The 19339-nt window shown below is 35.5% G+C and overlaps 1 protein-coding gene across 3 annotated transcripts in view; it reads right to left on the reverse strand.

Annotated features, from left to right (window-relative positions):
- The window catches only part of SLC16A7 (solute carrier family 16 member 7), an 80493-nt gene that overhangs the window by 16626 nt on the left and 44528 nt on the right, over positions 1–19339 (reverse strand). For all 3 annotated transcript variants that reach the window (XM_063155159.1, XM_063155161.1, XM_063155160.1), the window contains exon 2: positions 17369–17611. In XM_063155159.1, the coding sequence (XP_063011229.1) occupies positions 17369–17582 (214 nt within the window). In that variant the 5' untranslated portion in view covers positions 17583–17611. The remainder of the gene's footprint in view (positions 1–17368; positions 17612–19339) is intronic.

The raw sequence follows: 19339 nt of genomic DNA on the forward strand, positions 1-19339 counted from the left end.
AAGTCCCAGTGCAGACCCCTGAGAGAAACCATGTGTCACAGATGTCCATCAGGACTCTGAGACATTGACCACTATCCTCTGGATGTGGCTGTCTGACCAATTCCTTATCCAGCTAAAGTCCACTCATCAAGTCCATCTCTCTCCAATTTAGAGACAAGGATGCGGGGGTCAGGTCAAAGGATTTACAGAAATCCAGAGAGATGACATCTGTAAACCTTCCCCTGACCACTGGTATGGTGACTCCATCATGGAAGGGCAGTAGGTTGGTCAGGCAGGGCCTGCCCTTCGTGCAGCTGTGCTGGCTGTCCAGAATCACCTCCCTGTTCTCCACGTGCCTTAGCAGAGCTTCTAGGAGGAGCTGTTCCATTAGTCCTGGTTTGATTTCTCACTGCTGTAATACAGTGATATAATTAGAGAGCACTCTGTAATTTCTCTCGCATACTGCCAGTGTATTCATGCTTTCTATTTTGCTACCTCCATTAATTTTAAAATGGAACTAGAGATAAACTTTCCTGATAAAAAGGTAATTCTTTTAAACATATATTGACAATGCCATTACAGTGTTCATAGTGTCATCAACCCAAAGCAACATGAAATGACTCAGTCTGAACAATACGACATTTATTTAAATGAAGTGAATTTCTGAAAGAAGTTGAAAATAAATGTAGTAATATTTCAAATTACACTAATGCTACATTGTAGATTGCATCCTGTCAAGTGGCTTAAAAACATTTTCAGCCATCTGCTCTGCAGAGTCAATGCAGCTGTCTTTCCAGTCAAGGTTTATCTTTTATTTCTGTTTCCTACAAGGCTGGAAAAGCCCAAGGAGCCCCAAGAATTAATATTAGTATAAACTATTTGCTAAGATCAGTCCAAATTTTCTCTTTCTTTTATTTTTTTAATATGAAGTCTACTAATGAAAACTCATTCAATCACAAAGGCTTTAAGCAAGTTCTTAGTTCTGCTAACAAAATCCTATCTCTGGTATTCAGAGGAAAAGCAACTCAAAATGCTTAAAACCTGTTAATTATCTTGGAAAATACTTTCAAAGTATGCTGTTTTTCTCAAGTAGGTCTAAGACCAATTATGCATTTTGTGACAGTTTAATCTCTCATTCAAAAGCCTTTTGCTAAATTCTTTTAGTATTCTTGGACAGGCTTTGACAGAAGAAAAATAAAAATATTAAAAAGTCATGCAACTATTTTTGCATTATTTTTTACATTTGTATTCTTTATCATGTTTCTGGGAACGGTAACCTGCATTTCTGACATATCCCATGCGTTTGTGTAACAGTAGTGAAGTAAATTAGTTCAAGAATCCTTGGAAAGTTTTCTCTGTAGTTCTCTGTGCATTTGGCAGCATTTTTTTTTCCGTATCATATAACATTTACAACTGGCTGCACTGATTCCATACACCTAGATAACACAGTAACCTTGACGGAAAGCATGAGAAAATATGCTCTTGCAGTAAATACCACCAAACAGAAATGTGTAACAACGAGTTAGGGCTGTTAGACTATGAGATAGGAGAGCTCAGCAGCTAGAAGCTCAGCCTGCCAGGGAGGACGCAGTCAGCTGCTCAACCATCCATCACACTTGGCTCTCCACTTCCCCTGCTCTTAACTACATTCCCTCAGTGTCATTACTCTGAACGCTCACATTCTCACTGGTGTCCTGAAGGAGCCTTGTATTCCATCAAGCTTTTATCTTTTGATCTCTAATGAGCATTAATTTGACCTTCCTCTATTCCTTGGAGGTTTACAAGGAACGCAGTAATTGTGTGTGTGGTAACACACAGGAGCCTGACTGATGAAAGAGTGCTCAGCTCTGGCTTCTCCCTCACAGTTCCTCCTCCCAAAAAGGCTACATCTGCAAGGTTTGAAGTGAAGTGTTGAAGTTAGAAACACATATGTCTGACTGCAAATATAAGCTGCCTTTTCCTAAAATGTTCAGGAAAAGCAAAATAAGTTATCAGTGGTGCTGGTACTTGCTCTAAATGTATTGCTTTTATGGAGGCATCACTTGATCTGCTTTGGTATTTGTGCTTTTCTAGTGATACATCAGAGACATGAATCAAGGTTTTTACATATTTTGATTAAAGCTCTTGTTTGGCTTGCAGGTTTTTTTCTTGTTTGTTAGGGCGCAAATGTGTATGGAGTTATGGACCATGTAATTTAGAAAATGTCTTCAAGTTAGCAAATTGCTCTATATCTATGAATTTTAACAAGCTGGAAAAATGCCCAGTTTTTAATCAAGGAGTAGCCATGCTGATTATTATTTACATGGATACGTATCAATGCTTTATATTAATTATGTTTTGCATGCTCTACTGCAGAATTTTTTTCGTGAAAGGCTAAAACACTTGATCACAATGCAGAAGACTTTCAGACATTTCATGGCATTTCTTTTGAAATGAGCAATATGAAACTTCATCATATTTATTAGGAAATTAGTGCAATTCTGTGAGCTACTGAACACTCAGCAGATTTCAGAAACATATATGGTCACTGACTAAAAAAGCTCTGGCCCAAAATTAACTGCCAAATTTCATATTGACACCTTTATCATGAAAAGAAATAAGATGCAGAAAAATACTTCAGCATTCTTTAAAAGTTTCCTTATATTTGGTTTCCTGTTACCTTCAGTATCACTGAGTAGACTGAAACCCATGCATAGATATTTTCAAAAACTAGTCTTTCAACTTAGAAAAAGGTAGTAAACAATAAAGAAGAAAGGAGGGAACAAGTTAACGATGAGATGGAGCACAAGCACCTATAAGAGAGTTGTATTTAAACACAGACCCTCTAACACCAAGCACATTATTTTTCCAAAAACATCCTGCATCCCTCTGTAAAGGGAAATAGCATCAGTGATGCAAGATTACACTGCAAGTAATCTTCTTCATTTCTTCACAGAAAACCAAAGCAACCAGCTTGTAAATTGAGCATGTAGTGTATCAACATGAAGATTAGAAAATTCAGTGGCAAATAATGAGATATTGGGAAAAATTAATGAAAGTTTTCTGCAGAGGAAAAGACAATGAATTTTAAAGCTAAGTATTTAACAGTAATTAAGACCTCAGGATGTCATAGGCTTGCATGAATCTAAATTTAAAACAACTTTTCTGACTCAAAAAATGTGTTGGGGATTTCACTTAATATTACTGTTAAATGTACAATGAACCTGTGCCATTAAAAGCTACTTGTTCTTCAAATGAAAAATCAAACAAGGACTTATTCACTATTCCCCCCTGGAAATACAGAAAAGATAATACAAATATATAAATATTAGTAAATATAATTATCTACAGCAGTATACCCTATACAAGGCAATAATTTCCATTTCTTTCAGGGATTCATTTGAAATTTCATGAGGCATAACTCAAATGTTCTCATGAAAATGTGCAGTGGGTTTTTTTTCTAGAGATATCATCTTTGGAGTGTTATCCTTCTGTAGTTGGTTGAAATGACAGGCTAAGTTCAATTTGGTAATAACTGTGTTTGAGCATGTGAACTGGAAGTATCCCATTTCTGAGTATTTAAAATAAAAACTAATAGGTTTACTTTGAGGGCACAAAGGGAAATTAGTACTACTCAGAAACTAGAGGTTTAATTATAGTTATGCAGAATTTCTATCTAATAGTTTTTCTGTCTCAAAAACAATCTTATTAAAAAACCTGCTATACCCAGACAAGGAGACTACAAACTCACACAAACACAAAACAAAAAAACCCAGTGTTTTCCCTCATGTGATTGATAGACTCAATGATAAAAACTGATTGTTTTTTCTAGAGATAACAGAAGATACCTATCCCATTTATAAGTATTTTTCACCTGAAACCTTCTGAACTCACTCTAACTTCCAAAGAACTCAAAAATTTCTAATTGAGGACTCTGTGTTTAGTACTTTTTGCCTTTCCAAAGCAGATTACATTTTTTAGTTATCTATTTAAGTTACAGCTTACTAACTGTGAACCAGATTGCCAAACAAGTTCTGTATATTCTGCTGTACCAAAGGGGGGGTGATGTTCTGCAGATATAAAACTAAAAAAAAAAAGACAGAGGTTACACCATACCACTGTAAAAATTAGAATTATAGCAAATTGAAAATAAGAGATATGTAGTTTATCTAAGAGATAACTGTTGAGAACTAAAAAAGAGCTAAGCCCCCCATCCCCTAAAAAAAACCAAAAACAAAAACAACAAAAAAAAAATAAACCTGAGGAATTCATGCAAATATTGATTTTATTTTGTCATAGACATTTTCCATAAACCATGTTATTGGATATTTACAAAGGCTTTCCTTCTTTTCTTTCTTTCTTACTTCCTCTTTGAGGAATGGCTGCCTTTTCTAAAAATCTGTGTGTATGCACATGTGAACACAATAATTGTAGATGTACATTACTCACCACCTTCTATTTATTATTCACTATTATCATTCATTATTTTTATAACCCCTAAAAAATCCATGGCTACTTTTCCTGGAAGCAGAATAATACTTTGTCAATTCTGCCCAGAAGAATTTTAGAGAGCAAAAAGTCATAACAATTACAATAGCCCAGGCTATTGAGTAGTTCTTGGGAATGTATTCTCTCCAACTCGAACCAATAAATTTTTCAGATAATGCATTTACACTGAAAGATCCAGCCAACTTCAGTTAAGATTAATATTATCATTTGGATTTCTCTGTCTTCTACAAATTACCCATCATATTAAAGTTCATACAATATCCCATTCCCATCCTGCACCCCATCCTACAGTTTATTTGTTTTCTTCCAGAATAATATTATAACTGACTCAAGTTAGAAATTATTCCTTATATACGGTTGCAGGCAATAATATGTAATTTCAGAGAATGCACAGGACACTTGCTTCCTCTCAGTTGCTCCTTTATCATATTCCCTTCTGCTCTCAGTTTTGCACTGTATAATTAAACTTCAAATTGAAAATACTGAATCTATTACCTATGATGTGTCTCTGGACCTCTTACTGTGAATTATGGATCATGAGTGGATCATTAAATCTCATCTACATACTTAGAATAAATGTGATGAGAAGTATAAATCTGGATGTATGTATTTATAACTTGGAAGTGTCCACAAAAGTCATCACATTTAGGTCATTGTCAATAACATTGTAAGATTATTTCCAAATGCACTTAACATATTAGTATGATCAGGCTTAAACTCTATTTTATAGGAAAAAAACCCAAACCCTAAAGCATTATCATTTTAATTACAATTTTTTTACTAATATCCAGTAAAATGCATATGGCATCATTCAGTGCTAACATTTAGAAGCCTAAGTGTGTCAGTTTCCCAAACTCCTTTACAAACCATAAATTAAGCCATAATTTCTAAATAATTTGATACTTTAATAAAATATTCTATTTAGTAATAAAATAAATATTTAATGATACATCTTCCCATAGTGCTGAGGGAATGGGAACATGGAGGGAAAAGAGAAAAGGGAAAATGGAAAGTTGAGGGGAAAAGAAAGGACAAACAAAACAGAAGGGGGAAGGGAATTTATCTGTGTTTTAAAGATATCATATAAAATGGGAAGTAAGCATTCTCATTAGATTTTGGCACCTATTTAGAGTGTAAGTGGAGACAGTGGTAGTGTATTAACGGGATCATACTAGTTCCCCACTATTTTTCAAAATATATTCAGTTGCCAGTTAAAACTGAGACTCTGTGAAGCTTCATTTGCTTTGGTTTTTTCCCTGTTTTCAGACAAGTGAAAAATAGAACGTCCTTATATTGAGAAAAATCTGTTAAATTATACAATTATATATAAAGTAAAAAACACTGACCATTTGTCCTCCTGATCAAAAAGACTAAAAGCAATATAAACTGTTAAATGCCTAGAAACATGAAGAAAAAAAAAATCGAAATTAGAATAATGAACAGCTAAAAGTTATCAAAATAAGTCTTGATCGAAAACAGTAACAATATTTATGCGATGTAATGTTTTTCATTTTTTTCATTGCATGTTCATTTCAACTGTGCTCAAATTAGTAGCCTTCATTAAACCCTTAAAGAAGTGGAAATTTTGAGGACACCTCAGTCAACATGTATAAAATTCTGAAAGTGTCCCAACCCAACCATTCTATGAGCCTATGATTTCCAATTTGCTTAAATTTGAGACAACCTATATTTAACTGCTTTCTAAAAATAATATTAAGTAAAAAATTTACTGAATAATCAAAAATTTAAGAGTGGTTTCTAATATCTTCTCATTCTATTTTCCTTGCATCTCTCTAGCCTTTTATGGACAAATACATGTCTCAGAATAACTCTATACAATGAAGTTGATGGAGAAATCAGATACACTTCTTAAATCTTTACTTCTGAGTAGATGTCAGTTTTTCTTTGCATATTCCCATACTCACCTCACATATGTTTTCTCATCATAGCTGAATTTGCCATTGAACTGTCACTTTTAGATTTCCATCTGCTTTAGAAAAAGCTTTACTTGATGTGGTTTCAAATTTTTAAATTGTTCTCTGTGTAGAGTCACATGCCATTTATTTTGTGGACTCAATCAAAATTAGAATAAGTTATGACCAAGTTAGGAGTGAAAGAGTCAGGAAAAAATAGTAGAAAAAGCCTGGGACTTGGACAGAGGAAAAGAAATATATTATAAGGGAGTTGGACAAAGGCCGTTATGGCATTTGCATTTTGGCTGGACTAGAGAGGAAACAACATTCATAAAATTCTCTGCACAGTATATATTGTAGAGCAGAGGATGCAGCTCCACAGACAAGATTTTCTGAAAGTGTGCAGGTGGGAAAGTCTAGGTCGGCTCTGCTTACATGAACAAGGAGTACGTGAGCTCTGCTTCAAAAAACAACGTGAAGGGGCTTGGTGACCTAGTCCCATCCTCTTGCACCTGAAGATAGTATTTGTGTGGCTTTTGAAAAAAGAGGGGGTTTTTACCTGCTGTGAAGAAATAAAACAACCTGCCACTGGCAGAAACCTTATTCTCCATCTAGTAATGTAAAGCAGCTTTCTTCTAATGACTGTGATGCATCATAAATTCAAAATAAATTAGTGCCCATTAAAATACAGGCTTTTCATCATTTGTATTACAGATATTGCTGGAGCATCATGCATTTCTGGAGCCACCTTTCCACTAAAGAATTATGATGACATTCTTCAGCAAGAACATATTAAAATAATCCAATGAAATATACCTACTTCTGCAAAGATTTACCATGCGTGCCTGTGAGGAGAATATTACTGAAGTTTACTGAGGAAAGTAATATTTTCTTCCCACAAGAGGAACTATGTTTCTTTTAGTAAATTTTAATGCATCTTACTGGAAAGCAGTTGGTCAGAACTTTGCCTGATCTAGACAATGTGTATATCTGAACACCCTGTCAGGTAATTTTTTATAACATCAGGTGAAATAATCTGGAAGAAATTCCATAATACAAATTTGTTCTTGTCTTAACCCCATTTGCCACTTCAGCTCTGGCTCTCTGAGCATAGGGTCAAGTGCTTTGCACTCAGCTTACTGTTTACATTTGAGTAAGTAAATATGAAGAGCTTCTAAATCACGGTGGCAAATGTAACCTTGCACACTCTTTCCACAGGTATAAGCTATGGTGCTGTGTAAAAGACAAGAGAATCACTCCCACATATTTTATGCGGCATGCTAGTTGATTTTTAAGGAACAATACAGAATATTCAAAAAGCATTGCATGAACCAACTTTATGCTTTAACATCAATTTTATTCCCAAGATGAAATAAAAATTTCAAGCCTCAGAATTTCCAGTTAAATTAAAGCTCTTAAAAAAACTCACTCTGAAATATCTCTACTGTGTTCTGCCATATAAATAAACAAATTAAAAATATAACTGTGTGGCATTACCAGGAACTAATTCTTCCTCTTAGCTCAAAATAATTACAAACATTTTTTCCAAGGTTATAAGGTATCATATTGCATACCATTATCAAGCAGTCTTAGGAAACTTGCAACTCTACAGTTTCTTATTTTAGTAAAAGCCCAAAGTGGTGTTTATTACTGTATATGCAGTCACCCAACACACACTGAACCTGTCTCTGAGATGAACTGCCACATCTCATTCTGTGAGGTGTAGTCCTCTGAGTGATTGCTCATGTGAGGGGGCTCGAGCCCCTCAGAATCATCTCCAGTGTCGACTACATTCTTTTCCCATGTGAGAATCGTACAATTTCAGGTCACTACCTGGAAATGTTTTGTTACAGAATCTGTTGTTTCAATGAATAATCCTTACAGTCACAGTCCCTGATTCTTGATTTCTCAGAGAACTTTGCAGCACCAGAGCTCTAGGGAATGCAATAAATTAAAATCCAAGTTAGAAGATTCATACTTAAGGGCAAATTGTACTGCGTCCTTAGATTTTTGTTTTCCATTTATGAAGTAGATATCAGCCTACTAACAAATAAGTCAGAAGACGTATCCTATGACTACTTCAATAAAGTTAATACCACAAGCTTTGCTCAAATCTTGTAATTCTTCAAAGCTAGTATTCTATATTTTATTTATATTTTATTTTGGGGAAAAATATTAATCACTTATGAATCATGTCTTTTTAGGGTGAATATAAATAAAAATGAGATTTTAATGAATGCCTCTGAAATCGTGAAAGTCATTGAAGATACATTGTCAAGAAATCTTGATGTTGCAAACACACCTAATGATGAAGATATTTGCATAAATATATAAACATGTTTATATGTTGACTTGTTGACTTTAGGTAGGTGAAAAAAAAATTATTTAACTTTGAACTTTATGAGATCACTATGGTATTTAAAATGAAGCATTTCTTGAAGGATAAGCATCAATGCTCATACTTGGGATGGAGCCCCAGGCAGTTGTTTTAGATGTCTCTGATAAGAGAGTAACATCATCAATGAAGCTATTCCTTCTCTCCAGCTTTAAACTCTTATGCTCCTTAATCAAATGTTTCATGGTACCTATTCTGGAATCTTGGTTTCTTATGGATTGTATAGTTCCTCTAAAGACAGTCTTTAAGTTAAATATCAAGAAGTAAAACCTCCTGCACTTTGTTTATTTACTTGCTGCTCTGAAAATTACAGCTATTCTGATGAGGCAAGTAATAGCAGATTCATTTACTTTATTATGTACACTTAAAGCTAATCAATGCCACAAAAAGGAGAGATTAATTTTGCAAGTTGGGTACATGCCAGTAACTCAAATAATTTAGACCAGCACAGCTCTAGAAGCTTTTCTGAGTGAAATTTCATTTCCAAGGACATAAGATTACTCCACTTCCTAGGGAAGGCTAAATAGGACATTTTCTGCCTTCTCTTGTGCCAGTCCAATCTTGAAAGCTTGTGCAGAGTTCTTGGGAAATCCTGCAAACCTGGAAGCAATATATGTGGGACAGAGAAGCTCAGCCTTTTAAAAGAACTACAAATTTCACTCAGGCAAGTTCTGTTCCAGGAAGAGCAAAGGATTCCTCCATAGGAGAGCAGTATGAGTATGGTTTGCAGCATGACAAAGTTGGTGCTGCCAGCTGATACCAATAAGAGAAGTGTTTGGGGGTCTTGTTACAAAGAGAGTGAACTGTATTTAACTTTTAAATCATTCACAGAGCATAAGAAAATATATCAGATCCACGGATTTCTATCAGCTTATAATCAGCCACAGAAGAATGTAAACCTAGACAATTATTAAACAGGCCAGTTTTGTTTTTTTTCTTATCTGCTTATGGAAGAAAGGGAATTACAGGTATGAAGAAAGTCATTGCAAGGTAAGAGAAGATTTACAAGCTCAAAGGTATTGTTAAAATTACCAGGTATTTTTAATAGGGCTAAAACTAATGCAACTGAGTCAGTGTCACTGGAACTTGGGAGAATTATAACCCATTCAACATAAAAGAAGATTAAAGAATAAATCAAACCTTAAAAGGTTAAACAAGCTTAAAACCCTTCACAGCGGGTGTTTATCTCAAATAAGAATGTTCTTAAATTTCAAGGTCTCTAGGTAGCAAAATATAATGTATTAGTGTTGGGCAACAATCATGTAGGGTGGCATCAACTCAGCTTTGTGGAGAATTTGAACTTTACCTCTAGATTCTTTTAGTACTCAAAAGCCAAATAAGTCTTTGTATTTGATGTGTTTTGGACATTTAGCTTCAGAAGGAATGAATTAGAAATTCCTATCTTTATTGATTGACAACAGAAGATGTCTAGACAACTGGTCAGATACAGGTGCCTTTGTTGAGGAAGATGAAACACATGAATCCTGTTCATATTATCTCCAGCTACTATTGCAAAACAGCGGTAAGGATACCATTACTTTCTTCAAAATTTTCTAAAAGTTGAACCTCTTAATGATACATGCTTCCAAGTATTACACATAGAAAACCAAACGGGCACACATTTCCATCATCAGTAAGAAACTGTTAAAAGATGTGTTTGAACTATATGAGGAAATCAACATCTTATTTCACAATAGAGTTCCTGTTTTAATCACATTCTTTCATTTGGATGTCATGTCATAGTAGATATTCCTCCAGACAAAAATCAGGTAGAATTGCAATGCAAATACTTAACTGTTTCTTGACAATGAAAAAATACCGGCCAAAATTTGTGGAAAAGAAAGCTAAGATTTTCTTTGGCTTGTATGCACCAAAAAAACATGTATTACCTACTAAAGCTGCATTTATTTGCATTCTTGGAGGTACAGAATTTCAATAGAATATAACTATTAGATTAAAAGGTTTTTGACTCCTAAAAAATGCTTCATATGGTTTATACATTTAAACACATTTACCATGGTTTTTGCAAAAATCTTCAAAATTAGTGAATCAATTTAAAGAGTACCTAATACAATGATAAAAAACATTCTAAACCATCACATTTTTTTATTTCTGCTGTTCCTCTGGCATCACCATAAGCCTGTCACGAAGTGCCTGGCACACTCACCTCTGCTAATGACTGCATAACTACATATCTTGAACCACAGTACGTCTCAGCTGTTGCCATTTGATACTGGCTTAGAATACCTTCTAAACATATCAGTACAACTCTGTTTTCCTTGAATATACTCTTCAAAATAAACAAGGAATAGTTCTTAGACATTCCAAAACAATGGACCAGTAAAATTCTATAATAAGTTCTTTGTAAAGTGCTGGGTTTACTCTTTCATTTGAAGTGCTGGGTGACTACAATGGTATACACAGACTTTTCCTTCCCCACAGTTCTTCTCTGGTATCTGCATAAATGTCTCATGATTTCCAGTTGCGCTAGACCATTGTTCCATTACCTTTGAATTACCCAACACACATCACGAACACAGCCATTGTATGATCCACTGGAAAACTATATGGGAACTAGTCCAACATTTGCAGTACTCACAAAATAAGCATTCTTTCCTCAAAGTTTTACAAGCTCAATGAACATATCAAAGGCCACAGTTTGTCCCTTGATACCTTTCTTAAACAAACCCAAAGTTTTAGCTCCTTAGAAAATGATGCATGTTATTTATTATTGTTAGACTTTGACCTATTAATTGAAACTAAGTGGAAATCAAAAAAGCATCATTTTTGCAGATAAAAAGCTGTCAATATTTATTTACTTATTGAAATCCCTGCCTGTAAAACCAAATTAAGATCAAGACAAAGTCTTACAAAGGGAGAGTTATTATTATTGTTTATTATGTAATCCACATAGCCTACTTTTGTGTAAATGAAACCTGTTTTAGTAAAAGGCTCAAGTTAATTAAACTTAACTTGCTGCAAATATTTCTATAGAATCATGGAATTGTTAAAGTTGGAAAAGACCTCCAAGATCACCAAGTACAACCATTAACCCAGCACTGCCATGTTCACCTCTAAAGCATGCCCCAGGTGATCATATGTATCAAACCATGACAAATACCCTGTGGCTGGAACATCAAAAGAGGTTTGTAGAAACACAGTGGGAACTCATATAATGTCTTTCTGACAACTACTCAAAATTAACACAAGCATACAATAAGAGACAAAAAACTCCGTATTTCTCCCAGTGGAAGCATGTCCTTAGCTTGAGATTGGCTTCCTAAGTGTATCCAGATCCAAGCAAAGCCCTTTTTTCATGAAAACTTGACAAAATTGGATCCTCAAAAGGCAATGAATATTTAGCAATTAGATCTTATCTGTTCAGCAAAATGTAACAAGTTGCAGAGTAAAAAGCCATCTTGTTCCTGTACATAAGGTGACAAGCCTTTTGGAAAAGAAAATTTATAAAACCATCTAAAACAGATATGCTTTTTGGTTTTTTTTCACCTTTCTTCCCTTGACCATTTTAGAGTGTTTTCTAAATGTCTAGGAAGACATCTCGGTTTAAAACATCTCTGTTTAAAACATGCATTGCTTCTGCAGAACGCTACCATATAATGTTCAGTTTTACTAAAACTCAAAGCCTTGAAAGAAATACAAGACCTGGCTGTATTACCCTTCACAGGCTTTAGCATTCAGGTCTTGTTTTTTAAGAACTGAACTAATGTATATTTATAATATTTTGTTACTCTTATCTCCATTTGCTAGTAAGAGTCAAAATGCTCTGTTCTTGTGAAACCTCATTACGACTCCTTTTCCTTTATCTGTGAGTCTCAAATTAACTTGACATAGATGCTTTTCATATATCTCAGGCTAAATGTGAAGTAATCCCTTATGCCCATGAGGAACTCAGAAAGTTAGTAAGTTCTGCTTTCAAGGGCACTCTAAATGAGGTTATTAAAATGCAACACTTTGCATATTCTGATGGGGAAAAACACTTGCCCCTGACAACAAAGGAGATAGGTCAATTCAAGAAAGCGTCTCAATCTCCATATTGACGGCCACTGAATTCCTTGTGCCCGTATTTGCAAAACCGAAATTAGAAAATGTTATCAGGAAGGAAGAAAAGTGTAGGAACCCAGGTTCTGCCCAAAAGTAAAAATCCATAACCATCTGTTGTTTGTGTTACATGGATTTCACAACTGTCATCTCTACCGTGCACGCCATTTCATCTTCACAGCAATATCACCAAAACACCCACTGAGATAAAATCACAAATATTTTGAACATACCATATGATATGTTATTTTCCAAATTAATATTAGAGAAAGTCAAAATGAGGACTTGTCTGTAGGTTACTTTTGTGCTGTCAGATGAAAAATCCTTCAAGGGTTTGCTACTGTTTGGAAACACTTAACTTTAGACTTTAATAACTTATGCAATACTGAAGAGAAAGGAAGATATAAGTGCTACCTTTTTAAAGAATAAGTGTGTTTTGAAAAATTATAATGGCCACTCCATACACTTATATAGCAGCTTTATTCCAAAGCAGTCTAAAAATGTATTTTCAACTATTTACTCAGAAACATTATCCAGAATTTAAATGAAACTTTTATGTTTTCTGAACTTCAGACCAGCAAGACTGTCCCACATTTCACACCTGGGTATGGCTTGAAGGATTTATCAGCTCTCAATCTAATCTTCACAACCCAATGTTACACCCAAAAAGTACTTTTTGAGAAAACAAACAAACAAACAAACAAACAAAAGAAACAAAACCCGCAAACTGAAACTGTCTTGGAAAAATGATAGAAAAATAGTTAAGGACCAGTGAGTGAACAAACTGCTTTTTCCCTGAGGAAATCTAATACTCAAGGTCAGTTCTGTCTGAAATCACCAGACCGGTCACATGGCTTTCATAGCTGCCACTGTGGCTCCTATCAAACCCACACTGAAAGCAATGAAAACATTTTTGCTGGAAACAGATCGAGCTCTGATAAGAAGCTCCTTAATCACCTTTGGCTGATAACGCTGCACAAAGTGAGAGGTAAAGTTTTGAAAAAGAGAAGAGTGAACTAAGAGAACTTGAGGTCAAATGTATTTGACCTTTTTCTTTAATTCCTTAATTTCTCTGTGTGTTGGAGCAGGCATATTACTCTGTAAGTATAAGGATACATATATATTTTATATACATAGGAATACATACATGCACACGCATTTTATACACATATCTGTTCATACACATGCAGGAACACAGATTGTGCTGTCAGGATAACTCAACTAATTCCATTTCATCCCAGCTTCTGTCCTCCAGTAACAAAAGTCTGGTGGTCCCAGTCTCAGTCCCTTAGGTGTAGGAATCCATCACAAACCCATCACCCTTAATTTAATGCAATTGACAGTCTCTGCTCAAGAGAGGCAGAAGAAGGAGTTACCATGGAGACTGAACGACTGCTCTTCTCCAGAGGATGCTTTTATCAAGCATGGCCTGAACAGTAGAGGCTGTGCAATACTTGCAACCTTAATCACATCACTGGATCTTGCTTTTTGGGATGCCTTTTTAGTAAACTCTAACAAACATCAAAAGGTTGGGGGGGTGAGGGAAGAAGGAAGAGAGAGCTTAAGAAAACAAACCAACCAACCCCCTAAAACACGACAGAAAACAGTATGAAACTGCATATTGTACCAGATTGAGAGAGAAAATTAGTTTCATATTGATTTGATTTATCAGATTTGTCACCTCTGCCTGGTGCTTTCCTAACAGGGTGAATGCTGTGCTTGACCTATTTGCTGGAATTAACCAGGACTGCAGGAGACCATATGGATTGCCAGATGGTCTGCTATAATTTAATGCCATTTATTCTAAGTATGAAGTAAATGATAAATATAATTAACATTCTTTCAGCTCCTTATTGGAGCTTTTTTCAGAGGCATTGAAAGGTAAGTTAATACCTTGTTGCAGAAACACAGATGCCAGCTAATTACTGCAAGAGGCTGCAGCCTCCAAAGCAAAAAGTGTCTGCACAGAGTCTAACTTATTCACTGACCCCACTGTGATGATTAATAGGTTGAATGCTAAGCTGTAATGAGGATGACAGATCTTAGATGTTTTCAGGTTACCTTCATTAGTAGCATGATGAACAGTGTTCATTGCAGGTGCACGTATCACACTCCATAGTAAACAACGCACCTTGTACTTGTGGCCTGAATGTGTATTTCACATTACAGCACATCAAATGTGAAAGAAGAATCAAACCACCTTCAGACAGTAAAAACAATGAAGTGATTTCCTTCAGAAATGTTTTTCCGGATTGCTATTTCATATTCTGCCAGTGATTGTCTAAATGGCCCAGTTATTAGGAAGTGATCCTAGAGAAGCTTTGGCTTCAAAGAGTGTTTATATCAGGCAGGGTCGTCACTCTCAGCATTTTAAAACCAAGAGTCTGTAACAAGATATCCAAACAACTCCGCTTACTGTTCCTCTGCTGATAATCTTTGTAGTAAATGGGGTAGGTGTCAGCAGAATGAATAGCAAACAGTTTTGTAGTTTTTAATGTCAATATAGAAGCACAGTTAGTAACTGGTAATCAGAACAGTCAAAGAAGTACTAGAGAAAAGGCAGAAATACTGAATCTTTCGTATTTAATAGGAAAAGTTGTGCACATTGAACCTCACAGATAAAAATGACCACAGTGAAATGCCCTGAGATTTGCAGGTGCACTATTAATGTAACCTGGGTGAACTTTGACCTGACAGAAATGGCATAGATGAAATGCTACGCAGAGAACACAACATAGCAACACCTGCACTATTGAGCAAACCTGCCTCACATTGTTAAAGGAGCTCAGGATCAGCAAGTCACAGCATACAGAAAGCAGAAAAATTATCCAGCTTTTCAACACCTGCGCTCTTCCCATACAGATGGGAAGATGGGTTCAACACTTGTTCAGAGGTTGCCACAGTTACTCAGGTACACTCCATCTCCATAGTGCAAGTACTGATGCACCCTTAAGAAAGTGCTCCATTAGAGGGGACTTGAATGCAAGGAGATATACCCTCTTTCACTCCACTCTTGAATGCTTCAAGTTATTTCTTCACCTGGTGAATTTTGGTGAATTCACTTGACTATTGTCGCTGGTTCTATAAAATCCTTTAAATTTCTCCACCAGCTTGTGATGAACTCACAATTTTCTATTAGTATACGAGTAAAAATAGTATCAAAATACGTCAATAGCATACTTTTGTTGACACTGATACTATTTGTCAAGACATCTTCATAAGGTCTCTGTAACTGACAGAATTTGAAAAAAGATCCATTTTTCCATGCCATCAACTGAGGTGCAAAAGCTAATGCTCCAGCTTCATGATTGTAGCCAGACAGGGAATAAGAGGGAGTTGGAGAGAGCAATCCAGATAGCCTGATCCTCTTTGTAGGCATGCTCCTTACTTCCCTGACTACCAAGTAAGGTAGGGCCATTCATGTGTCAGAGTTTAGGGAGAGTGAAACAAGAGATAAAAAAACTACCATGCTGGAAATGACACTTTATTCACCCTTCAATAGATCATTTGCTGGACCTGACAACACTGTACTTTTACACAGATACCTCTTCTGAAAAATACTTGAGCAACAATCTTCAGCGATTAAAGAGTTTCAGTATCAGTGTGCCATCAGCACAGTGTTTTCAGTCTCTATGTCTATACATTCACACATATGTACATATACATAAACACACGTTTTAAATGTATCCATTTAATTGCTTCATCAGTGCAATCAGTCAGATGCTCCACGTGGTTATCTTTTAACATTAAAAGAAAGGGAAATACCAGATCTGTTGCCTGAATTAACATAATTCACACCTTTGAACTGTCTAAGTATTTTGCCTAAACAGCAGCTAGCTCTCACCAATATTTAAAGGAGAAAAAAATTCTGATAAAATGAAGAAACCACGCATGATTTAACAAGTTAGTCTTTGGGGTTGATAGACACAGATCTGACACTTAGTTCTTAAACATAGCTTTAGTTAGTTCAAAGCAGATCTGACACTTAGTTCTTAAACATAGCTTTATACTTCAAAATCCTTTTACATCTGTCTTGTTCTTTACTTGCTTGCTTGCAAGAAGAAAGGTATCAGAGAATTTATGTTCCCTGTTCAATCCCAAGAATAAGATTGTCTGCCTCTTAGCTGTCATACAGATGGCATGTTTGAAATATCACTCTTAGGACAACTAAGGACCAGATATAAACCCCTGTCCACAGAGGAATACCGATGCCTCATGAACGAACCCTCATTGCCATAATAATTTTCTGTGATTAAGCTTCATCATTGGATATACTGAGAAATCTCACCAAGTCAGTGGAAACTGACCAAATTTACTCCTAGACCCAGAAGAAATTATTTGGGCGATGATTTGTTGGGAAGTTATACTCTTAAAAATTGTGAATTTAGGGAAAGACTGCAAAATCTTTTTTTATTCAAATTACTTGAATCTTAGGTAGAGGAACAAAGAAAAGGCCCAAAGGGAAAAAATGCTTTAAGACCATATGAAAAAAACAACCAAGCAAAGTTATTTCCTAATTTCAGGAATGTCTTACCTCCTGCATACATGACAGCAAGCATTATTGATGATATCCAAGCTATCTCACTATATGATGTGTGGAAGATCTCTTGTATTTCTTTGAAGAACACTGTGATGGCTTTGGGGAAAGCATAGGAAAATCCAATGGAGATAAAAGCCCCAAAGACCACAACCCATCCCCAGCCTCCATCAGGAGGTGGGTAATCTGGCGCTCCTGTTGCAGGTGGCATTTTTGGTCTCTGTCTCTTCTCCAATTAGACTGAAAAACAAGGAAAAAAACAGATTGTCAAATATTTTTTCATTTTTTCCATACCAAACTATGTTATTCAATAGTCATCTGCAGGGAACATAAAAAACCCTTGGAGGAAAGATCAATTTCCATCTTTCAAGGGACCACAGAACAAGAGTACCTGATTTTAGAAACAAAAGTTTTTTTGCAAAAAAACTTGTGGCAAGAATATTTCCAATAGCCTAGTCAATATGTGGCAACTGTTAAAAATCACTCATCTCAGTCGCTGAAGTTGCATTTGCAATTAGTCACTTATTGCGAAGTGACTTGTTTGTGTGGGTTAATTTATGTAGCTCTACAATCTACAGTGTGGAAAAGAAACAATTTGAAAAAAGTTACACCTAAATTATAGCTAAATGCTATAAATAAGTGTTAGTGAGATTTATTGGTACCGCAGCAATATCATCATCAACAACAGAGAGGAACAAATTGCAAACATCTGAAAAGCAGAGATCTAAGCAGAGATTTAAAATTCCCTCTGTATCCTAAAATAAATACGTAATATTTAAATTCCACATTTTACTCTTAAGATTTTGATATTTTAATGTTGATATTACTTGCAGGAACAAGGTAGAGCTTGATGGTATTAGCTTTGCTGTTTCCACATATTAGTAGACATGAGGAAGCTTTCCACAGGGCTTCAATAATTTAGAATTGATCTTAAGAGCTGCCACCACAATGATACTTTACAGAGGTTCTTAGAGGTGTAGCCAACACATTCAGGCAGCTCAAATCCACACAAAATTTCTGAGGCTTGAAATAAATCTCATATTGCTAATATCATCCTGATATCTAAAACCTTACTTTTTTACATTCTTCATTAACTTTTTTAGAAAATATGTAGTGATGAAAATATGTTTTTTATTTCTGAGATTTTTTCCACTAACAAATCCCGTTGTTATTATTAAACACTGAACTGGAGTTTTTTCAGCCTCCACATACAGTATGAACTGCAAATTCTTCTTTCCTGCCCATTTCTTTCTTGGGCATTTAGGCAACATTACTCTTGATTGGTCTCCTGCCATACTAGTATTCAAAACTGTTGATGATAACAGTGAGTAGGTTTCTGTTATGCTTATGATTACCAGCAAGCCTCTCCATGATTCCTTCAGTGTCACTTACAGCATTTTCCAATTTCTCACAGTAAACTGCATTAGCAGTGGGAGTGAGATGATTACTTTAACAAAAACGAAAAAAACCCAACTGTGTCAGCTTATACTTATCTCTTGGGATAGTGCCTGGAGTACTTTTAGGGCAAATGCCATGTAGCACTGCATGCAATATATGCCACAAAACAAGCAAAATATTGTTCTTAAGATTACCTATTACTAGGCTAGCCCTGTGATAGAAACCCAGTGTACTTTTGATTCTCCAGTTCACTGAAGCTGACTGTAGACATCAGCTACAATCTCATATAGGTAGCACATCACTGGGGAAAGCTAAATCACTGACTAAAACATCAGGCTTTTAGGCAAAATTTTAAAAGCCTAGGTAGTTTGGCTTCTGCATCATATAACTGAGATTTCCTGCTGGCAGCAGTAGATATCTATTGCTCTGTACACAGATCTTTTTATATGCATGTCCAGAAAGAACTTCTGGTATGTACTTTTTTTTCTGCTTATTCCAGTCTCAGTTTAATGTTAGTTCACTGAGAAAACTCAGAGAGAAAAACCTGGGCCTGTCACTAGAACAAGTTGG

The sequence above is a fragment of the Melospiza melodia genome, chromosome 4 (genome assembly GCF_035770615.1).
Source record: "Melospiza melodia melodia isolate bMelMel2 chromosome 4, bMelMel2.pri, whole genome shotgun sequence".
NCBI lineage: Eukaryota > Metazoa > Chordata > Aves > Passeriformes > Passerellidae > Melospiza > Melospiza melodia.